General features: G+C 43.2%; 4 protein-coding genes across 4 annotated transcripts; 3 read left to right on the top strand and 1 right to left on the bottom strand. All coding sequences in view use genetic code 11, as the record gives it.

Annotated features, from left to right (window-relative positions):
* Positions 1–3,340: 3,340 nt before the first annotated feature.
* On the bottom strand, positions 3,341–5,180 carry EGR_07400 (PDZ and LIM domain protein; the record flags this gene model as incomplete). The annotated part of the gene is made up of 3 exons (XM_024496649.1): positions 3,341–3,499; positions 4,241–4,746; positions 5,060–5,180. 3 exons carry the CDS (start codon positions 5,178–5,180, stop codon positions 3,341–3,343), a joined length of 786 nt encoding a protein of 261 aa, XP_024348936.1.
* Positions 5,181–7,573: 2,393 nt separating this feature from the next.
* Positions 7,574–9,007, top strand: EGR_07399 (hypothetical protein; the record flags this gene model as incomplete). The annotated part of the gene is made up of 2 exons (XM_024496648.1): positions 7,574–7,847; positions 8,874–9,007. 2 exons carry the CDS (start codon positions 7,574–7,576, stop codon positions 9,005–9,007), a joined length of 408 nt encoding a protein of 135 aa, XP_024348935.1.
* Positions 9,008–14,681: 5,674 nt separating this feature from the next.
* On the top strand, positions 14,682–16,012 carry EGR_07398 (hypothetical protein; the record flags this gene model as incomplete). The annotated part of the gene is made up of 2 exons (XM_024496647.1): positions 14,682–14,873; positions 15,902–16,012. The coding sequence occupies 2 exons, from the start codon at positions 14,682–14,684 to the stop codon at positions 16,010–16,012; spliced, it is 303 nt and encodes a 100-aa protein (XP_024348934.1).
* A 4,657-nt stretch (positions 16,013–20,669) lies between these two features.
* On the top strand, positions 20,670–23,927 carry EGR_07397 (hypothetical protein; the record flags this gene model as incomplete). Its single annotated transcript, XM_024496646.1, has 4 exons — positions 20,670–20,706; positions 21,055–21,130; positions 22,111–22,276; positions 23,775–23,927. The coding sequence occupies 4 exons, from the start codon at positions 20,670–20,672 to the stop codon at positions 23,925–23,927; spliced, it is 432 nt and encodes a 143-aa protein (XP_024348933.1).
* Positions 23,928–24,188: the final 261 nt, after the last annotated feature.

The following is a 24,188-nucleotide window of genomic DNA, read 5'->3' as shown; positions in this document are numbered from 1 at the left end:
GAGGACCCAATCGGCCAATCAAAGGGGGATGAGCGGGGCGCGATTTCTGGATTGTTTGATTGGTCAAAAAATATAAACTTCCAGAAAAGTGGTAAATTCGTTTTACTGGCGAAATTATGGCAGTAGTGGGAAATTGCTGTCGCGTGTAGGCCTACAGAGCTGCTGCATGACAATTAAGTAGGCGCTGTGATTTTGTGCGGTAACTCCTGCGGAGTAATTGATTTGGTAAAGGACATTAAACAGGATGTCCCTTTATTTATGCCACCAAAGAAGACTGCCGTTCCGTCTGACATTTTGAGATGAAGTGGTGCTGTATTTTGGTATTTAAACGGGTAAACACGCTATTACCTGCTCGCTTCGTCTCGGGCTCACCTGGGATCCTCCCTACAGATCCGAAAGATTTGCATTTCTGTTTCTTACATCGCGCGTCTGTGGCCATTTTCTGTTTGGTTTACCATCGTGCTGGACAACTTGGGCAGTTTAGTCTTCGCTAGATGTACTTCCGCTTTATCCCACAGTCCCTTAACTTGCTACTCACTCGTGAGTAAGTAGCATACTCTTCCGTCATTACGTTGACTAATTACGGCCTCGTAGTAGGCTTATGATCGCACACTATCAAAGATTAAAGAACCCAGGGCAACGCAGACCACTATAGAGCAGATTAGATACCTTCCATTCCTTCAAAAGTCGCCTCCACGTCTTTAAGTGAATGTCTTCACCGGAGTAAATAATGCGACCGTGTCTTTGATAAAAGGTCTCTAGGAGTAAACAGTGGGGAAGTCTGAAACTGCGGTTTTTGCGTGACCTTGAAGTTTTCTGGCACCGACTTGTAATTCCTTCCTTCAGAATCACGGAAGACAGAACGAATCAGTCGGGATCTGTTCTCTCTTGAGGTCCTTTGAGAAACTGGGTAGGTCAGCTTACTGGGCTGCCGTTGTTAGTGCCCATCTCAGGAGTCGTTACTGACTCTTACGTGGAAAACGGCCTTTCCATGTTAGGGCAGCCCTTTAATAGCGACCAGATGGACATGTTTAGAGCAACAGTTGCGAACATAGATGTCAGTGGTTGTTAGGACGTTCGCTAAGGTGTCTGAAAAGTGCTCTTCGAGGCAGTTTTCATTACCATAAACCATCATAATGTTAACTAGCAGAAGATTGCGTCAAATTACCGTCGGATGGACACCTTTAAGGCTATTTGGCAGTTGTAGACAACAAATAAATTCGTTTGCCCGATGGATTAAATGTGATAAGTTAGGCGGCATAAGCAAGTACTGCCGCCTGTTAATGACGCCTCCGAGAGTCCGTGTTGAATCCCAAATCCGGTATAGCAATTGTAATTGCTTTGTGGGCATTTTATTAGAAAGTGACAAGATACGCATGCAGGTGCTCGGTTGTGAAAATTGTTTATTCTTGCTGGAGTCAAGCCAGCGATTCTCCGATGATTCTCCGCCGAGTGTTGGCATTCCTGAAATTCTGAGCCACCAGTGCGGTACTTTGAGCCTTCTCTGGGGTCGTGATGGAAGAGAACCAAATCTGAGGGCATGAGAGGACCGCACAATCAAAAGGGCGAAAAACAACACAAAATGGAACTCTAATGGTGTTAAAACCTGCAAGTGTAAAATTTAAAAAGATTTGAGTAAATCGTTTTTTAAAAAACAGTGAGATATATTGCTAAAATTACAGCCTTAGCAATTTTTCCAGAGTTAGAAAAAATCGCTGGTTAAAAAGGCATTAATCAAGCCGTGGCTCTTTAAATGAGTAACTTCATTAGGATATTTATTCTTCTATATTTTGGTCCCAGAGACATTTTTCGAAATTTGAAAATATCCTTCCTCTATTAGTTGCAGAGCCAATTAGTAGTTACTTGCTGAACTGGGAGTAAAATTATTTGACTTAAAATATATATTTTTTTTATAAAACCTATTGCTTGTAGGTAATTACAAAGTGTTAGTCATGGATGCGAATAAATTTATTTGTTTACATAAACTGAATCTGAGAAGGTCTCCTCCACACATTTGAATTTTGCTTTCGCTAGACGCCTTTTGTCTTCGTGCACGTTTATGGCACTAAACTACGCTAACAATTGAACTTTTAGGACCTACTTTTTATTTGTTACTAGGTCTTTCCTAAACCTCTAGGTTCCCTTAAAAAACCGAAAATTCGTTACCGGTTTTCTCGAAAACACCCAATTTTCATGCAGAAATAAGCTGCGTAAATAGGCAAAAATATTATTGAGTAGTTCTAACTGCTGGATAATGGTCTTTAATACTTGGGGGACAATTTCATTCAAAAGCAGTGATTTTCTAATTAAGACAATACCTCAATTTTTCGCAACAGGATAAAAGGTTTAGCTTTAACCTCCTCTGTCTCCAAACGGCTTCTTTCTAGTTCATTTTCCGTGGGGACCCTCTTTTAAATGGGCTTTGCGGTGTTGTACCGCCCCAACTCTACCTGCTTCTGATCTACCTTCTTTCGCACTTTTTAGTGGCATTGTCGAGTGGACACTTGTCTTTCACAAATGGTTCATTTTTAAGGGGTGGGAATTTGCCACTTTAGTCCATCCCATGCACACGCAAAGCAAACATTGTCTTTTAGGTAAAACTACTGCAATAAGCGTCAAATGCGGTACGGCACTTCCGTGGATCTTTCCTTTGCTTAGTTTATGTTGGAATACAAAACAATTACTTTTTATTCACTAAGCAATCAAACAACAAATTGATGACAGGCTCTTGCCCTTCAACTACTCCTCCTTCACCCATCTGCTACCTAGCAAGTTACTATCAAACAATTTCCTACCTTTACAAATCTTATTGGAAGCTTTGCCTCACTTTCAATGTCACTAACAGGCAATTTTGTAGTCCTTGTCACCCCAAATCGGGTGGCATTGTCAAACCGTGGCGACAGCTCCAGGTCTGGGTCAAACTGACGAAATTAAAGGTGTTTTTCTGCCAGTCCGCCCATGGTTCCTTACCTTGAAGGGGAGGCTCTTCCCCTAACTGGTACCCATAAAATGCAATCAGCCTACTTGTCAGAGCAGAGATGCCAAATGCGACATGGTTGACAACCCACGTGACGTAGGCTGTTCCCTCTTCCAGCTATTTCGGCTGAATTAGTTAGTCTCTTCTAAAAAGGACCATATAACCCCCCCTATTTCTACCCCTTTTAAGTCATTAAAATGGAGAAGCTGGAAAACAAAAGAGTACTTAATCGCATGAAGCACACCTCAGGCTAGAAAGTAACTGTCAGACGTAGGAAAAAGGAAGAAAAAGGGTGAAAAATCGACGGAAACAGAGAAAAAAATAAAGGAAAAGAGGAAGAGACAAGCAAAATAAAGAGGGGCTTTACATGCATTGCTGGCAGGTGAATTCGTTGCCCTTGATACAGAATTGTAGGCCGGCCAAATCACACCGACACCTCGAGCAGATAAAGCAGGACTTATGGAAGCGTCGAATACCGAAGTTGACCACCGGAGCATCACCGGTGATTTCATCATCGCACCGCTGAAGGGAAAAAGCAAAATGGATGACAATGGGCGGGATGTATGTCTTGTTTTTTTTTAACAATACACTTCCACGTCCATTCAAGTTCAACACATTACCCAACAGGAGCGCCCAAACCACCTCAGCAAGTGCTATCTCAAGATAGAATTAGCTTTATTAAAAACGAAAAAAGAAGGGGATTTGTTTGAATAAACTGGATTTCTAGAAAATGCATTTTTTCGAGGTGTATTTGTCCTGAACGGGAAAACAATGGTGGGAACTGCCCAATTAAAGGCACGAATAAACACAAAATTTGTCAGTGTATGTTGGTGTGATCTCTAAAAAATTCCAATTTTTGGCTAAAGGAATGCTGAAAAAAATTATTCGCTAAGAATTTTACAGTGCTTTGTGGAAGGACTTATTTCCAGACTTTCCGGCTATCTAAAAGGACCCGATAAAGTGAAGAAAAGGGAGCGTGAAAAAGTATGGAATCCGTTTCACTAAGCAAGTATTTTCACCCCAAAAGGTACCCGCATGCATGCTGAAGTGTCTGAAGGTGTCACTCAATTTATGATTTGTGTGAAAAAGATCCATTTCACAATGAGCGCCATCCCCTCGGAGGGAGGTGAGACGAAAACCGAGCAAAATCGTTTCTCGATTAACATTTTACTCTTAACTACAAGAGCTGTCATTCGGTCAAATCATGGCAGGTGAACAAAGCTCTTTTAATAGGCCCTGTAAGGGGAGTGCACCGAAACTCACAGAACAATTACTCTTGACATTTCTCGCCCAGCAACTTGAGCAGAAGATTCTTTCACCATCCAGAAAGAAGGACACCTTTGAAAGCACCATGCAACAGCCATTACAGGTGAAGCATTCAGGATGCCATTTACGACCATTGAAGTTTATAGCCTGACCCTCAGTGGTCTCCTGGCCGCATTTGACGCAATCATTGAGCTCATTAGGAGCTTGCTGTTGTTGACACGATTTTCGAGCACACTGTTGGCCTTGACATTGCTGTTGCTGACCACTACCCTGCTGTTGCTGCTGCTGCCGCTGCTCCTGAGAGTTCGCCCGTCTTCCACACGGGTCGTCCTCTTGGTCATCTGCTCTCTCTCTATCATTTTCTTGTTGTTGCTGCTGATGCTTTTGTTTTCCTTTCTGCGATTTTTGAGGTTGTTCTTCCTGGTCCTGTTGATCCTGTTCACTTTTTCCACTTTTGCGTGAATCGCTCTTTCTTGCTTGATCGCGCCGGCTTGGCATTTCGCCTAGACAATGAGACCAATTTAATGATACTACTGATAATGGGTGGTTAGTAGCTTAAATGTCTCTTTATTATTTGAGGTTTGTGTTGATGGACACTTTGAATGATAGAAATTTAGCCCGAAGCTAGCAAAGTCGCCGCAGTGGGATGCAGTGGATGAGATGTTTAAACAAAGCTGAAATTCTCATTACAGGTTGCAACCTTACAAAAAAAGTTGTGAAATTCACTTAGTAGATTTAGAAGTCTTTCAAACAGGACAGAGCAATCACAAATTTGAAAAAGTGGCGAATACAATTACCTTTAGAAGAGTGACATACAAAATCTGTGGCGACTGCTGAATCCACCTGACAAGGGATCTTTTGAAAGAGGAAAATCGATGGGGCGGCGAGTCAGCTTCAAACAGGAGATCTGCTCCAGAATGACGGCGCCAAATGCCATAACACAAATGCGATCATTCTCGGATGAATTGTTTTATTTCCCTTCATTTTAGGTTATTACAATTTTTTTCGATGGTATTCAAGGTAGTCTGTTTCCATTTCACCTGAAAAGTGAATAAGGTGGTGGAAATTTAGCCAAAATATTAAACCAAAGTTATTACATAATAGAGCTGCATAAGGAAAACGTAATAAAAATAATAGATTCATCCTTTATCAATTTACTTCTAGAAGGCTGCCATCCAAATATGTCTAACAGCGAATGGCAAAAGGCTAGAGCCGCAAACTCCTTGTAATGAGTCAGTAACAATGGAGACTCCGTAAAAATATTTCTTTTCAGAAACAAAGAAGAATTTTTATTCAGCTAGAATACAGTCTACTTCTTAGGCTTAGAAAACGGTGCAACACTTCATATGCCTGCCTCAATACAAATGACTTGGGAGAGGTCACTGTCAGTGCAATTATTAATAGAAGGGGAGGAGGCTCTACTTTGCTTTCATCGTGCTCCTCTATAATTCTCGGGTGCTACCTTTCTGTTTGTTAAGTGCCACATTAATCTTCAGACAGCAGTAATAATGTAACCAGAAGTGAGGAAAGTGGAACAGGCAAGAAAGAGGAATCGGCAGGGAAGGAAAAGGTTTACTCCTAAAAAAGGTAAGGCCAGATAATTATAGTAAGAAAGAAGTAAAAACGATCATTGAATTCAGGCGTATCTATTTGATTATCTGTTTAATTATTAGTACAAAGTGCAGCTGAATTTTTTCGATTACTTTTAAAAAAGGGGGAAGAAGACAAGCGTTTAAAGGCGAAAGCTTGCTAAGTAATTATTTCCAGCCAAAAAACTTTAGCATTAGAATTGGAATTTATTAATAAATAGAGCAATAAATACTGTTCCAACTTAGCTTATTGCAAAGCCGTTTTGGCTTTTACGGCTTTCGTCAAGCAAAATATTAGCGGTGTGGAAAATGTTCTTTACTTAAAATGTACGAATTGACGAAAAAACTTGAGTTGCAATAATTCTTAACTCTTGACTCCTTACCGGCTGTTGACAATAATATCACCTAATTGTTTAACAATCAAAAATACTACTATAATTTTAAAAACTTAGCATAAAATCCGTGACTTTTTTTGTACAAAGTTGTGAAATTTAAAATAATTTGTGCAAATATTTATTTAACCAGCCTATTCAAGGTCGTCTGTTGCGCGCGTCTCAAGTCTTGGCCTTATCAGCTTACGCGATTAGGAAGAGCTGTTCCTTGGGTACCGGCAGTGGTTATCACCTGGTGCTTCGAGGCAAATTTGGTGTATGCGCAAGTATTTTCCTATATTGCGCCCTTTTCTCATGCGGTTATTTGAGTGCCTTATTTTGCCTAATAACTTCATAACAACTTACTTGAATTAGTGTTGCGTTCATTTTCATTCTTCTACTTATTTTCCATGAGTCCAGTTTTCTTTGAGAAAGAATAAGTTTGCACTCTGCGTGATTTTATACAAAATTTTTCATTTATCAACAAACGGTGTGAAATGGGTATTTGCTTGTCCCTTTAAAACGAGGTTTTTACCAAACAGTCATGTGCTTCTATTCCCAAGTAATTGATCTGCATGGTATATAATTGGCTTCAAATAAATTTGAAGGGTTTAGTTTTTGGCTTGACACTAAATCTTTTCCATAGTTCGTTTTTATATACCATTTATCTAGTTTTCTAGACTTCCGAGATTGGAGTCATCTGTTCCTGCATTTTTCCCCTATCGTCTCGTATAGTTGCTTTTTAGGAAGAATACAAATTTGTTGCTAGACTTGTGCTGTATTCAATTATTTTGATCTTACCTCAGGCCAATCTTGGACAATAAAACATTTGCGATACTTCACTGCATTTCACCCAATTCCCGCCCTCCCTCCTCCCATTTTAGTGTTGCACGTCATTCATCTGATCGAAGTTTATGCCATTAAATAGCTTCTCCTGCCTAATACCTGAAATGTGGTATTTTTCTCTCACATAAATCGCATCTGCTCCCCTCTATTCGCCATGTAGCACCAGATTACATGCATCAAAGCGCTATGATAGTCATTTTCATTAATCAACAAATTCCGTCAAGCTGTTTTCCTGTTTGTCCTGATGTTTTAGCTGCAAGAAAAAGAGGTGCTTTTTGTCCCACTTTTCTTGACCGTTGAAAAAGACGGAGAGTAATTTCTTCCCCTTCGCCTTCTAATGACATGAAAATGCAGACTAATTTATTGCTACAGCGATATTCCCCGGGATCTATAAAACGTCCATTTATCTCACAGTAGCCTGCGATGTTATTTGTTCGCCTCCATCTTTTTTGCAAGTTTTCTGTGTGCAAGAGTCAGGTCACAAATGGATGCTACCCAAATTTCTTTTCCTCCTAGGTGACAGCATGGTGAAGACATTTCAAGTCTACTTGGGTGTAAATGGTGGAGGCACAAATCGTTGCAGTAGCTCCAGTACCAGTTCTAGCGGTGGAACGGACTCACCAGACGCTATTGTCGTAGATGAACGCACATACAGCTGTATCCACTGTCGAGCTCATTTGGCTAGACATGAAGATCTCATCTCTAAGTCATTCCAGGGCACACAAGGTCGTGCATACCTTTTTGAAGCAGTTGTCAACGTCTCCTGCGGTAAAACGGAGGAACGACTTCTCTTAACCGGTGAGTTGATATTCACGTGCTCTTGTCGTGAGGGATCTGGTGAGGATTTATGGTTGTTGAAGGACCGGAGTCCCGTGTCACTGGCGTGAAGTGCGGGTTACAGAACATCTCTGTCCTCAGCTCTACCGGTACCGGTATCCAGTGCATACAAAGTTTTTTTCGGGGCAGAAATGTCAGTCATTGCCTCGATTTCGCATTTTGCACTCATACGCAAGTTGATCCTGGAAGTTTGGCCTCTGCTTCTTGTGGCAGGGAAAGTAGGCTTCTATGATGTCCTCTCCCCCTCTTGAGATCGGGTTAAAGTGGATCTTCACAACCTTAACCATCCATTCCTTCTGGATCTAAGCCTTCTTTTATGCGTCGGCAAAGGTTTCGGTGGTATCTTACTGCGTCGGCACTACTTTACCACACTTAGACCACGAGTTTGGATTATGGGAGGCTGAAGAATCCATTGAGTAGTCTGTAAATTCAAGTTATATTGTGCTTTTCGCCGAGTAGTTTTTTTTCTTAATGCGATACATTGAAGACGTATCATACAGTTCCTGCAGTCCTGATGATTCATCCACATTCCGAGGTCAAGCTCTGGCCTCTTGTTCGCATGTCGTCTTTCCAGGTTACGAGACCCTATTACTCCTCCTCCTACTCCTCCCCCCATCCTTCGTCGTCTTCTGTTACCTTTTTATGTCTCTGGGGGAATTAGTCACTTCCATGTGTTTGCGATTTATCAGTGTAATTTGAATTTGCCCCAAGTAACTAATTATTTTTACCTGGTATTGTTTTTCCCCTCCTAATCCTCCCTTTTTCTTTTCTGTCCCACAAAATTCAGAAATAAAGCCAAATTGGTTAAGTTGAAGTAAACTCTCTCTTCCCCTTCTCCCCACTGTCCACAGATGGGTCATGTTTTCGTGCTCTCCGAGTTTACCTGTCCTGTAATAACCTGTGAGAGGAGCCCCGTATCTTTACCCTCCGTTTTTTGATGTGCCTTTGCCGGTACTTTTTGCGACCGTAGCTTTAAAAATTCATAAGATCTAATAAATGTGGTCATTACCATCTCCGCACGCCTTCCTCCCTGGCCCCGCTTCTCCACCTCCTGTCGCTCCATGTCTCGCAATGAGGACTGGCCCAGTGCCTGCGAGGCCAAGCTCCACGCTCTCCACTGAGTCACCTCACCTAGCACTCATTGGTGGTGTTGTCTGTCTTCAAGGTCGGCGTCCTTGTTCCTTCTTCCTACGCTTTTTTCCCGCGTCGACGACCTTATATTGGGTCTAGAGGGGAGAGGAAATTAACTGTTTCTTCCCTTTTCTCTCTCGTTATATTAGCTTAAAGTAGCTCCTTTATCCGTCCAGCTTGCCAGGTGGACTGGTCCTCCTGTAAAGCGAAACTCACGGTCTCCATCGTGTCACCTCGCATTCGTTGATGGTGCTGTTTTGTCTGTCTTCACGGTCGGCAATGCTTTTTCGCAGGAAAAAAAAATTTTTTGTTCCGCAAAATAAAGGCATTTAATATGAGGAAAAGATGACAAGAAAGTGGCCTCCCACATGGCATGATGGTGTACCTGGGAATTGCCTTACCATCTCCTTTTCTACCCACATTCTGCAGATGTATTTTACCTTCCATCAGGTGGGAGAAAATTCGGCCTCTCTTTCGGTTTAGAAGGGCCTGTCCACCTTCAAAACGATGCGCTCCCCTCCCTCTTTCTCCTCTCCACACTCAGTGCGGGTCCCTTTTCTAGGCCCTCGAGGCATTCAGTAATTTGATCACTTTTTTCCCTACACTGCTTAGAAAAAGTTCACAAACAAAACTTCTGAAGGCGCGTGTTTAAATATACGCACTTGTGTGTGTAAATGCGGGACGTTCAAAGGGCACTGCACTTTAAGCTCCCCTTGGTTGCTTTTTTTCTGTCGTTTGTTCGCCGGACGGTGTGTCATGTGACCCATTCTGTCTGGTTCATCACCTGACCCACACCATTTGGTTGGTGCCGGTGCTATTTTGGGACGCGGGGCTTAGTAAGCTGCATACCCCTCCTCCAACTTCTACCATGGTTGGAGGGGAGGGAGGGCGGATTTTCATATCCTAAGTAGAAGGGAAGTTATCAAAGTACTGATGGGATTCACTAGAGCCCTCTCTCTCGACCTCATCCACTTGTCTCTCGCCAACTGATTCCATCCTGACCTCTTGTAGCCCGAAGTAAATGCTAAACATAAGGAAGCAGTTTAACTGATTTTGTCTATTGATGCTTTCTGCCGCCTGCCTTTCCCAGCCTTACAAGGAGACGTCAGATTTGATTGCTAAAGACACGAAGATCGTCTGTTGTTAGCATTCAAAACGCTGCATTGTATCCTTCTCCGCTTCGACGTCAGTTGTTAAATAAACTGCCTAGTGCAAGACCAGTCATGTATCCAACTTCCCACGTCATTCGGACTAGTTACAAATAAATTTGGGAATTTTTTTTAAAAGAGGTTGTCAAATCACCGTCTGTAAAGTTAGCGTTTGATCCAGCTCTTAACTTTCACGCGAGTTGTCATTCCCCCCCCCCTCCACCCCCAGAAAAGTATTCTGTCGGGAGGATGACGTTGTTTGTCAGACGACTTGACTGTCAAACGCTGTCAAGCTGTTCCTCACTGTGTGCAAAGGAGAAAAAATGCGCCATTGGACGGACTGGTGATGGGAAATGGCCCTATATTCCAAAGTTGGCTGAGAAAGCGGACATTCCTCTGGACGCTCTATTTATTAGACACTCTATATTGTCTTGGACGCGCTCTGCTTTGGTTCTAGTCCCCAGAATACGGTGCGATTTGCGTGCAGGCGGTGCTCACACTCTGGAGGCCAAACCGTTACGCCTGCAGCTAATTCCCACCTACTTGAAATAACTCGTTCAATCACAGAGGTGTGCCGGAAAGTGAAGAATGAATTTTCTATCGAGACAGCCACAAGCGGTCAGCAGTGAGTGGGAAAAAGTGCGCTGTTCTCACAAGATTACGTGAGGTCTCGCACCACATGCTGCCGCAGAACCTTCTGGTGGGAAGATCTTCTGCTGCCTTTTTCGTCAGTCTCAGTACTCCCGGTAGCACCGATCCACACGACTGCCACTGTCCAACAGACAGAATGGAAGAAGCTGGGATTACGGACGGACTGCGGGGCAGGACGGCAGGGTGGAGGGTTAATTAGGAATTTCAAATCAGTCTCATCTCAGTCCCATTTTGTTATTACTCCGATTTATTTTCCCGTGCTTTCACAATTTCCTAGTACCTGGTGCCATTTTTATTTGTATAGATTAAATGAAGGCATTGTTGTGCCAGCAACTCTCCAAATACATTGCCATAGAGCCATTTATTCACCCATAAAATGGCTGATCTTATCGAAAAGTACTATGCCCACTCCTTGTTACACCCGCGTCCCATTGGCTGATTGGAAGGGCGGACTCTTTGGTGAGTGTTATTCTTTGTGACAAATACGAAACGAAATTGCTCTCAAATTTTGCTTATTTTGACGTGTAATTAAAGGACAGTAATTTGCCCTCAGTTGGGCGTGCCAGAGTGTGTGTGTGTGTGTGTGGATGTGGGTTTGTGTCACTCATGGGTCAGGGTTAGTTGTCCCAATGCCTGACTCGTTGGCCAGGCCGTGGTGTTACGCTGTGGCTATGAGCACGGTCACGTGATTAACAAATGACGGCCACTTTTGCGCGTGTTTTCACACGTTTGAACCGGTCTCACCGGCCTTCAATCAGCTGAGCTTCTTGCATACTACTTAAATGGGGCTACCCGCTATAAGTAGGAAAGGGATTGTTCATGGCGGGTAATGTAGCACACAAGATCATTTTTCCGAACTCTCTTGGTGAGTAGTTTTAGCAATTTTTTTTTGTTGAAAAAGATGAAAGTAATTCATAAAATAAGGAAAGGCGTTCCCATTTGTTGGCTGCTTTATCTTAGAAAAGTTACCGCTTACTTGCGTCAGATCCTGGTGCCTCATGACGTCTCCTGATGACGTTTGTGGGACACATAAAGTGATTCACGCAAGCCTTCATGAAAAGTGCATTGGAAGACCTGATGGTGACTACTGACAGAAGTGGCGTCACTCCGCCACTGTGACTGGAACAGTGAGCAGGTCAGAGAGGGGTGGGAGTAGAGAGGATAGAGGTGTACGATACCTTTAGAGAGGGATGAAAATCCCTTGGCATGGCTAGAAAAAAACATCGACATTTGGGTGTACGTGCCACGTGTGCATCAATCTTTGTCTGGTCTCCCGCCGCCCACTGTTAGGAGGGCCATCATCACGCAGTCGCGGCTCGGCTGACAGACACGGCCTGGCGTTTGACATCACCGTCTGTACGTCGGTGCTGGAATTGCGTCATCAGTCGGCGCGCTGCAACACAGGTCGGCGTTATCGCCTATACAACATGGTGGCGTCCGCCTTTCCTGCTTTTTTCCTTTTGCCCCCCCTCCCTCCCTGCACCCTGAAGGAAAGACAAGACAGCGTGGGATACCTTTTAAGCACCGCTTCGTCTTTTACGGTTATTGCTTAAGGCAACTGATTTGTCGTGGGACGCTGTCTTTACTCGTGCATTGGGGGCCGCGTTAATTATACGTTCCCTCGCATAGTAGAGGACCATAAATATTCTCTCCTTTCGATTATTTAAGGGAGAAGAAAAAAATATGAAAAGTGCGAGGTCGTAGGTGAATAAAAGTCTTACTTAAGGTTTAAATGCCTTGTTTAAAGGCAATCTTCTACGTAAACGCGACTACAGGTGCCATTCAATTGGATCGACTGGTGGCGGTGGTGACGATGTTGATGGTGGCCTGGCTGTGGTAGATAGTTGGGCGTTAACTCAACTTGCTTAAACCGTTATTCATTCTGAAACAACAACGTCACGATTGGTGCAAACGTTTGTCTTTTGGCGGGTTTTTCGCTCCCCCAAAGCATTCCACGCTTTTCCACTTCTTTCCTACTTTGCCACTTACTACTGTGAGACGAATCCCACCATTATTCCGAATAACTACGGAAGGGGCGGGTTCACCGACGTCAATACTGTGGAGTAGGGGATGCTCTATCCTCAGTTCTTGTAGAGTTGGTTCCAGTTGAATTGACTTCTGACGAGGCTGCCCTCTCCGAACAACTGTAAGGGAGGGGAAGCGAAATTTTGTTCCGTTTTGAGCCGCCTGGTGAGAGGCAAACGTGTTTACACATTCCATGCACAGACAGTCGCGCATACGGCAGCCGTCTACAAGACTTGCTGTGTGATAGTTGACGGGCGGTCCTCTTATATCTAGTTAGACAAAGCATCTTCATCAGATTGACGGCTCCTTAGCATTGCAAGTAATGAATGAATGCCATTAGAAGAAGTAAGACAAATCAAAGAATTGCTCGAGAAACAAAGTGGTTGCTTTGCATTTTTTGCCTATTGACATGATACTACTTAAATGTGGATCTAGTAGCCTTGGGGAAAAATGCATCTTTTTTTAAGATAAGAATGGTACCTATTTATGACTAGCTGACTGGTAAATGAATGGATGGACGGATGGAGGAAAGGGCGTTAGCTCCATTTGTTACCCCATTTTTCACACTGACAATTGTCTTGGAAAAAAGAAGTAACTACACACTTTTTGTTCTTCCAAAATCGGGAGCACTTAGCCGTTTCATTTAAAGAGCCTCCTGGTTTATGTGTTTGCGAGTCCGAAGAGTGAAGCCGCGGTCTCTCCGGAGAGCGCGCTGTTATCGAATCGGGTGTGGCCGATTTGATTGGCGTGAGTTAGTCACCTCGTTGATTGGGGAACACGTGAATTGTTTGGCTGTTTTATCCATCTTTTTCATCAGTAACTATTTCTATTGCAGATATAAAGTTCCAGAAATGTAAGGCAAACAAATAACTTTGTGCAGTTTTTTACAAGGTCAAGTAGATTACGCGCGGCAAACCTTCCTGTAATGTTTGTCTGGCTTAAATAATCAGTAGTGAGAGAAACAAGGTGGTAGTGGAAGCCGCTTTTCACAAAACGCTTTTTGCCTTTTCGAGCAAGCAACGGTGTCTGAATATGATGGCCTAGCCGTGATTGGATTCGTTTTTATCTAGATATCACCCCATAGCTGTCTGCTTGGCATGTCTTATGTTTGCCGACGTGACAGGAGGGGATAGTCATTCCATGGAGAGATATTGACAAGCGAATACGGGTGATGGATGATACGCATGGCTGTGGTAAGGACGAAGTTATGTTTGGAGCGGTATCTTCCTCCGCCGACAAGTTTTGTGGCGCCATGTGGTATGAGATCTTCCACTGCCTCGTGCGTGTGATGCTCTTCCTTCTAACTGGTGACTGTTGACGATTCTTCGCCGTTTCCGCAATGGCTGATATTTGCTTGCGAACATCGCCGCTTTTCTTCATATCGTTTTAAGCATAAAAGAAGAAGAATGGTGGTTCTTCCACGTCGTGGTGCTTTTTTAAATGATGTGTCCTCCCTCACCCGAACCAAGGTGCTTTACATTATCTCATGTATAGCTGATTCAACCGACAGCTTTCGACATGATGCAGAAGGAGGAGAGTCCAATAAATAGTTGCCCTACTGAGCCTGAGCCATCCACTGCCCTACTTTTATTCCGAATATAGAAACTAACTTTTTTCTTCACTTAGGTGGTCCTTATATTCACACTTCAGATGGTAGATGTTGACACCCTCTTGATATTCTCGACATGACTTTACTTTCTGACGCAGTCATACACCAGCTGTGGGGGTTTCACCATCTCCTGTAGCCACGATTATTCACAAACTTTCTGTCATTGTTTATAAAATACTGTTCCGTGAATCGCCACACCGCCCCACCACTGCCTGACATTCGTATTTAACGATGCTTCGACATGCCTGCGGCATTTGTGCCAGCCATTGGCTGGAGGAGGAGGAGGAGCGAACACAATCACCGCTTACTTTCTGCACTTCCTGGGTCATGCAGGCTCTCTTGTACTCTCACATTCCTAATGTTGCGTCCTCTTGGAAGTATGTAAAAACTCCAGCATCCAATCGTCCAGAAGGCGGTCTGAAAGTGGATTATGGCCTGGTGGCCATATCCTTAAGATGGTGATAAGGCGCATGGAAGTTGAAGGGTCCGCATCATCCTCTCTTCTCTGTGCGGACGAAGGTGCCGCAGTGAATTCGCATCATGTGGAGAGAAGGCTACCCCCTCGGCCACGATATAAGTAGTTCCCCTCAAGGTCCATATATTGACTCTTTCTGTCGATTCCAGTTCATTTTTCCCCTGCTGGCGGTCAAATTGGAGTTTAGTTGGAAGTAGACTGTCAAGTTATTTCACCGATCCGAAGGGGATTTTTTTACCTCTGTTACTGTTACCGATGCCCAGACGAGCTGGATCACTGTAGCCGTGGAGGGGTTGTGTTGGTGGAGGTTACACCAGTGGAGTTTGAACACCCCGCTCAGTTATACGCACATTTAAACAAGCAATAGTTTCACGTAATCGTGCCTCTTCTTCCCGATTTATTTTAGGTCTTCATTTGGTCGCTGACATTTATTGCGAGTGTTGTGACACCTACCTGGGCTGGAAGTACGAGGAGGCCTACGAACCAAGTCAAAAGTACAAAGAAGGAAAGTACATTATTGAGTTGGCTCACTTGATCAAAGACAACGGATGGAATTGGTCTTTATTGAAGCCACAAACACGCTGATTGGCTTATAAGCCTCTTTTTTATACGTCCCCGCCTTCCCTGCCCCACCCTCTCAAATCCCATTGGTTGATGGCATTTCTCCTGTACATACCTTCATGTGACCCCAGGGTTTGGTGTTAAAAGGGACATTCACTGTGATTTGTACCCTCATCGTGCCCCCTTTTGTAAACAGGCTTTAAGTAGGCCATAAAATCTTCCAATTATTTTAGTAAGTCTGGTTGCTGCGATGTTGGGTTGCTTTTTGTAAGGTGATTAATGAGCACGGTTGTCTGGTTCCTTTTTTGCACTAACAAATCGGTGGTAGGTTCGGAGTCCGTCTTGAACGTATGGAATTTCCGGAAAGGCTGAGAACGGGGGCAAATGGTAGTTTCCACCATTGTCTGGTGCGTAGTCCTCTGCTCCCGTTGACTGTCGCCCCCCGACGTTCCCCTTGATTGCTCGCCTGAGTCTGGGTGGCAGTGTTGTCGGTGCCTCCAAAACCCACTCGCTGGGGTTGGACTGATGGCCAGCCAAATTTTCACGGAGGCAGGGTGACATTTTATCCTACTGCGTCAGTGCTGGGTCCCATTAAGGCTGATTGACCCGCAGTTGCATCTTTGTGAGAAACACTGGGATAGACGGGCTTTCAGCGGCTTTGTATGGCCTAGATCTGGGTGATGTTCCACGCTAAATGCGCTTCGTGCTCTAACCGATGATCACAGAGGCTTGTGCCAGGCACTAAGGGGCATTTGTGAGTCATGTAAACGAGGTTACCTCGACAGAGCTACAATCCACCAGTCCCCTCTTTCATTCCTGCGTGACAGCCTCATGGTTAACACTACCAAAGCCTTAGAGTGAAGGTTCTGGTAAATCGACCCCTATAAATGTCCACATCATCATCAAGCATTGAGTTCGTTGGAAGGGTGTTTGTTCTTTGCCGCCAACAGTGTGGGTGTCCTTGGAAGTGGCACAGCCTTCGAGAGTACGTCTATCCTCTCAATGTAAGAAGAGGGATCCGGCCAAATCGCCAGGGCTACTGTCTTCTACCTCAGCTGACAATAGACAAACGCCTCGCCGCCACCAGGGGTTTAGTCAAGTCTTGATAACTTCTGCTCAGTCAATTACAAATGACCCCCACCAAATTGTACTTTTAATGCCTCAAGCATTTAAAGAGTAAAGGGGTCATAAATGGACAAAAATTTTACGTGGTCCTATCCCATTTCATTGCTTCTAGCAGCACTCCACCGCTCTGTACTTTTATATTGTCGCATCTACCAATGCTCCGCCTGAAAGCCCTAGAAAAAGGAAAGTGTACTTTAGCCAAAGTGGGAAGGTGTGGCCTTAGTTTCAATCAACCCTCATGAGACGCTTTTGTTTGTGGCCTAACAGAAAGCCATTTCAAATCCCTTGCCTTTATCCCATTCCGTGATTTCTTTATGCACCATGATTTTGTTGTTACTTTTGGCCCTACTCAGTCGGATTGGTTTGTTAAATATTTATGGGCAGTATGAAAGACCAAATGTAGTTAAATTGGAACTGATTTTGTACTTTGTTTAAGTGTATGCCAGACCAGGCAGACGGTTCAACTTCTGCAGGTTGTAATTCCACTCGACCGTACTTGTAGCATACGCCAGTGAGTGGTATGATCCTCCATTCTACCTTGGATTATTGCCACCTCGGCGAAGGCTGGAGTCGCTGCGCCTCCATTTATTGGTGGAGCGCACCAAAGCGTTGAAGAACCTTTTGTGCTGCACAAGCGAAAAAGAGGGACTTGCTGAGGTGGTATGCCGTTCCAACCAGTTGTGTTTACATCCAAGTGGAAGACATGCAAAGCTGTATAAACATCTAGTGGTCAAAAGGTGCAAAGGCCATCAGCACGAGAGTATTGTGTAAATATTTTCTTTGAGGGGTTAAAGAGGACAACCAAACAGAATAGACGCCTCCCGCGACCCTCAAGGCATCACTTAAACGGCGAGGCGTCGTTCATCCGAGTACACCTGCATCTACCGCGAGGAAACAGCCGTCAAATCCGCAAATTCCAATTGTACGACTACATTTTCTCGTTCTTCCGAAGTATCTAAAGAAGCTGGGGGTTCGTAATAGCGCTTACTCGAAATTTCTGTATTTATAAGGAGTCAGTTTTGGCAGTGTCTACTCATTAATAGTCGGTGGTAGCTGTCCACTCTTTCACTTTTTGTACTCCAATGGTTTTTGTAGACAGTGAAGCTTCTCTACTCCACTGCATCCACTACAGGTGGGAGTTTGCTTTCTCTTTTACCCGATTTCTTAAATATCTTTTCTGCACAAAATCATTAAATAGTACCTGCATGAATATCGCCTACTTAATAAATATGAGTAGACGCCTTTTTCAACAGCGTTTATTACCCTGAGGCCTTGATTAAACAGCGGGATCCCTCTGCCCCCAGCTTGTAACAAATTTGGTATATTCAATTCTTTTGCCCTTCAAATGATTCCTTTTCACTGCTCATTCTTCGATTTTAAGTAGACAATTGGCTAATTACAAGCTTGTTTCAATTTTCGCATCTACCTTACTAACTCTTTACATTTGGCTGCACACCACTTACTAGTTGTTAGTAACAATCTTTTTCGCCACACTTGTTTCCTAATTATTTGATATTTTAATATGATTGCTTATTTATGATTTGCATTTTCCATTTTTGTTACAAGTCCCTAAACTGCCAGGCCTACTGTCCGCTGCCAATAACTTATCAGGGTTTGGAGGGACCGCCGCACCGGCGGTGGCAGTAGGCGCGGTGAATGGATCTAAGTGATTAGCCTAAAGTCCCTCTCACTGGCTACAAAATCTCAGTGCCACATGCGATACATATCAACAGCGGGCAGCTGAACCCTGGCAGACACATTTGCATCGTTTACTTCTACGAAAACACCGGTTTTGTGGCCTATGAAATGACCTTACTGGAAGTTTACCCTGTGTCTTTGAATCCAATGAAATTAAAGAAAATAGCAGAATTTTTTTAGAGTTGACTTGTAATAAATAATAACGCCAGGTAGAAAATTTGAATAATTTAGAACGAAATGCTTACCGATGGGAGAGATCCGAGAACATTTACTGCTTCCTCATCATTATGATGGCGAAAAAGATGGTTAAACATGTCTACAAAGATAAGCATAGTGTTTCTAATTTGTTTGCAAGTACGTAAGAACGTTCTTTTTTAAACTTGAGGTGCATTTTTTTCATTATTAATAAAACTATAAAGTGGGTGGCTGATCCGATTTCAGTAGTTGGGAATGTTACATTCATAAACATCACCTCTGCATCTATTTTCACCAAATTTATTAATGAATACGCTACAATTATTTTGGAAAACCAAAAAAAACTTTTGTTTGACATGTCGTCTTGTTTTATTGCTCGTTTGCCGACTGACCGACTGTTAATGAGGCCACGATTCATTCTCGACCCAACTCGAAATTTGCAGTTGCAACTCTTTTCGGCCGGAAGGCTATGAGTGGTTCGGGTGGGTGCCCGAATCCGCTGACACAGTTCTTTACTTGTTTAGGAATAGACGCTTATCGCTGATATTCACCTACTCGATAAACTCTGCAAGATCATCTTCTACAGAAACAGGACGAAACTAACAATTCCCAAGAAAGTCCTACCTATGAATGCATGGCCTTACCTGCCATAACATTCTCAAAACTTGTACACGAAAAAGATCTCCTTTCAGCATTACGATTGGAAGGAGAATTTCGGCGCTTTTGCACTTCCTTATGCCCTTAAATAATTACTTGATCACGGGGCTTCACGCGTTTTACGCTCCAGGGGAAAAGGACTCGTGATTACCCAGTTCTCGAAAGGGTTAATAAACCTCTCTGTGGCGATCTAAAAAGCGAGATGAGGCGGTATTTGGGCATTTTTAATGGCTTTTCAGAACATATGTTATACAGGCAAAGGATTGTGCTAACAAGGACGGCGTCGGTAGGGGATCCAATTAGTCTCCATCTCTTCTATTGCTTCCCAGGCTTTTGTGTTACTAAGACGCTCTACTTCGTGTAAACGCATAGTAGGTAATTCCATGGCGCCACTAAGCCATACGCAAATAGGTGAACGATGCGATAATTGTTTGAATTGTGCGGTTTTCTGCTAGCACAGCTTAAACTACAGCAGTGCATCAGTCCCTTCATCTCTGCTACGCAAGTTCTCCGAGTCCTCGCAGAAGTCACAATAAACCAAGGTGGTGTGGAAGGGCATACTACTGGAAGCCTCATGGCACTATCCCAAAGCCAGCCTAGGCCAGGCCGCACAGTGACGCGTAGACTGAACTACCCGACCATGGCCTTTCACTTATCATTTCGTCAAAGAGAGGGTTATCCACCATACCGAGATGTCATCACTCTCAAGTGCTTTGACTTGGAGATCAAAGTGCTAGATCCGTCGTAATCAAGTACCTTTCCAGCCCCAGAGGGAAAGCTCCCCTCCGATCACATCTGGGCCAGGAGGTATTGTCGTTCATAAGTCAGTAAGTCAAGCTGCTAGCATGCAGACAAAAAGAAGGGATGAAAGGTTGTTCGTAGCGAATTTCCTTGTATTTACGGCATTTATAAATTTAATTTAATATTTGTTACTGCAGTTATGACTTAAATTAGTCCGGAAAATCTGACTACTGAAATTAAATCAGCTACCCCCTTTGTGCTTAAAGAAAAAATGACCCAAGATTTAAAAAATAAGGGCCTGATAAACTTTTAAACAACTTGAAAGGAGCATATTCAGCTTCAAAAACTTGCCTGAATGTCCTTTTTATCTGCTATGATAAAGAGGCCATGTTACGTCTAGACTTTTCATCAAGTTCGGTCACTTATTTCTAAGAAGATTTAAATAGTCTTGCAAAATTCCTCAAAATGTCAAGTGCTAATTTGGGGGAGCGCGCGTAAGACAGAAAAATAATGTTTGAAATTGTAATGGATTCCCTCTTTGTCCTATTGAATCTGCCCTACAGTAACGCTCTACTAGAATCACGTATTTGTATGCGACAGGTCGAACAGCCAGCCAAAACTCGGCGTCACGAACACATGACACGTATTCTCTGCCACTTAGTTAAGTCAAATTGTGTAGCAAACGAATTGGCTCACTTTAAGACCATAAAACAAGTGGGAAAATTCCTACTTCCCCAAGGAAAGGTCCCCTCTTGTCATCATATCCGATGATGTGGATTCTTTTGGTTAGATTGCGCAAAAGGGGTAGGAAGTGTCTTGACTGTGTCGGATGATGTTCCCTGATATTTGAGGCAGCAATTGTGATGAGAGAGAATACCAACGGAAAAAACCTCGAGACAGTTGTGTTTGTTCGCCGACAGGTAGGAGTGGGCCAAGGCAGAAGCGGTGTGGAAACGCGGAGATTGCCGGAGATATTAAGGGGAGGTTGCAGTCTCAATCATTTATGGGCGTTTAACAAATCCCAACCTTTTAGCGAGTTTATTGTCACCTGCCAATCAGGAGGGAATGCGCTAGAGGGCGACTTTTGAGTCATTCTGTTGATAGATGTCACGAAACAAGCCACTTACATTTAATGTGATCTGCCTCTCTTAGATTCTTCTACATTTACGAAAAAATTGGAATTCCCGGATCTGCAAAACTTTCCACAACGGGAATTCGCACACAGCAAGTTAGAGTTGGGGGCAAGGGGCAATTTACTAACCCATCTTTAATCTTTCGTATCTAACACGATAACAGTCCTCCAAGTGATGTTTATCCTCTCCCCTCTCATTAGAGGGGCATAATGAGGTGGTGATGACTGAGCACCTCACTTTCGTGATCCGTGTACAGTCGGTATTCAGAAGTCCTCCTGATTCCAAAGTCATCGATGCATTGCATGGATGTCAAATAGTTCTCCGTTTTTTGGATTTTGCTCACTTTTTACCAATCAAAGTAGAACAATGCCACTTTAGTACTGACCGTGTCGACCTTGCGGATTCGGCTAAGCTGCTGGGAGCGCCAAGTTCGTTAAACCAGCCCCTAATCGTCACATAGAAAAATACGAGATGGAAATGATTGCGCCTTGAAAATTATATCTAATTTGTAGCTCTGCTTATTCAACCGCCCCATTGGGGCACCCTTCTCCTGCGATGGGTAGATACCGGGATTGGGAGACTCGGTATATTTGTTTATAATGTGAATTGCCAAGAGGCAGACTTAAAAAGCCACTAGCTTGTGATTAAATATACTATACTATACTAATGAATAGTCCAACTGAGCCAAAAGGCTAACCTAAACAAATAGTCTTTTGTTGCTACTGCGATCTGTTATTTACAAGTCGACACAACTGGGTCAATGAGTGAGGGGCTAAAACTCAAATAGGCGCCCTTTTACGAAGTGAAGCACGACCCTTTATCTGTCAAATTTTAACATTTAACACGTGTTCAGTTCACCTTGATTGGCCAGAACCAGTTTAAGGCAGACTTAAAGTACTGCCCGCCACAAGGCAACTAAGGAGAGAGAGAGAGAGACAATTTCGAATCCACTTTTGGCGAGTCCACCAATTCGTCATAACAGTGGATTGAGCGAACTCAGGGATTCAGCCATTTGTAGCAGTTGAAACCCAAGACAAGACAGTCCCCTTAGCCTGCTCTACTCGAATTTTACCAGTACAATTGCAACACAGTTTTGGAAAATAATCGTCGGTGAATTTAACCAGTTAGTCATATTTAAGTACAAACACACATGTTACATTGAAAAACGACCCCTTACTATATTATTTAATCAGGGAGAAACTGTCAAATCACATACGCTAACACCGAAAAACGGGCATTTGGTAAGCAGAGGCCATAACAATGGAGAAAGCTGATGTTGGACCTCATTCCAAACTGGAGTAGGACTTAGCTGCGGCTGTCGCTCTCTCACTCTCAAGAAGATCCGCGGCCTCTTGTGCCAACAGGTGGCCTTCATCACTGCCCTCGGGGCAGAGGAGTCGGAAAGTCTGCACACCTCGCCCTCCAACAAGGTAGCTCAGATAGGTGCGAGCAAAATACAGGAGGTAGAGAAACACCTGGTTGGGGCAAAATATACCGCCTACTTAAATTTTACAAGTAGACCTTTTATTTTAAAAAAGAGTTACCAAAATAAATAAATGGATTTCCGGAGGGCAGTATGCCTCAGATGTGCTGCTTTCCCAAAAAAGTCTTGTTCGTATTTATTAACGTCATATCAACAACTCACCTGAATAATGCAGCAGAAGAGAAGAGCTAGAATGCATGCACCAATAGCAAATCCGGGTCTATTCCAATTAATAATGGGATAGATGATACCATTGCCAATGAATCCTCCACTTCCAGATAGCCAGTAGATATAGGTGAAGAGCCCATAGAAAATGCCCACCACGAGGGGATAGACACAATGCACTAGCCGCATTGGCATATTGTTTACAAACATGTCGATGATGACTAGGAGGGCTGGAATTGAGTGCTTCAATTTGGACGTTAGTTTGAAGAAGTAGACTAAGGAAGAGAGAAAGGCGGATTGCAAATAAGGAAACAAGTTATTTATCTTTGTGCTCGCTCCATTCCATTGGCATTTCTTATTGAGAAATCAGAAATTCCTCACAGTGATGCATTGCCGAAAGCTCAGTTAACCTACATTAGTGGACTGCGGACCTACCGCATATAAAGTGGCAGATACTGTGGGAACTCCCACTAGAAAGGACTGCGGACTTTCTTTAGATGATTAACATCATGATCAGAAGGAGTTATGTCATTTCCTTTGGGTTGATAATTGACAAATTTTAGTGACAAAGGTAATTGGCTGAGAAAATTAGCTCGACGTCAAGCATCATTCATCGTTCACGAGAAATAAGTTGAGAGGAAATTCATCCAACATATGACCAAATTAACAGGATGACAATAACTGATTGATGGTGATAGGAGTTGAAGAATGACCACGGGGAGCCAACTCCTTTGAAAAAGGGAGCAGAGGTCATTCAGTCCTCCAGATTAGTGTATCTTCCTCATCTGGTAGGTCATGGTTGCAACACCTTATTCGTTTCGCACTCTGATAAATGAATTTTGGCTCTACTGATAAAGCTGCTTACGATTTTAGGAAGACACGAAGAGCTGCATGCAGTACAGAATTATGTAAGGGCATTGTTTAAAAAAACCAATGCAAAATACATAATGGTTCAAATGAAAGTAGCCACCGTTCAATTGGTGCATATTTCTGTATCTAGAGGGAGAACACTAAATCGGCGCTTGGTGACATTTTATCAACTGACTCGTTTTCATCGTAACTATAAATAAAAACAATATGCCCTATTTCAGTTTAAATTTAAACATGTGTATTTAAATCAGGCTATGAATAAATACATAAATTGCACTCATAAACAAAAAAAACAAAGAATATATCCTCCTTTTTGTCCGTCTTATTATGCTAGAAAATTACCCATTTTTTTAATTCTAAGTGACAAATTTTAACCTAATTACTCGATTTCTTTTATTTGAAATGTACCACTTTTAAGGTAAGTCCCAAAAACATGCAGAAATAAGTCGATCCGGTAAAAAAAGCAGACGTAAGAATGGCTAAATGTGTCTTTATCTTGTTTGATTGTACTATGCGAAATATATTCCTTTCAATTACATTTGCCTATCCCCGGCTAGCTCATTAAAATTCGCGCCCCATCCATGCAATCTCATTGGCTGGTTTGGGTTCAGTGGATTACCACTTTTTCTCTCGCT

This window comes from Echinococcus granulosus, assembly GCF_000524195.1.
Source record: "Echinococcus granulosus chromosome Unknown EG_S00076, whole genome shotgun sequence".
NCBI classification, from domain to species: Eukaryota; Metazoa; Platyhelminthes; class Cestoda; order Cyclophyllidea; family Taeniidae; genus Echinococcus; species Echinococcus granulosus.
Note: the sequence above shows the minus strand (reverse complement) of the source record. Positions and strands in the feature narration are given on the sequence as shown.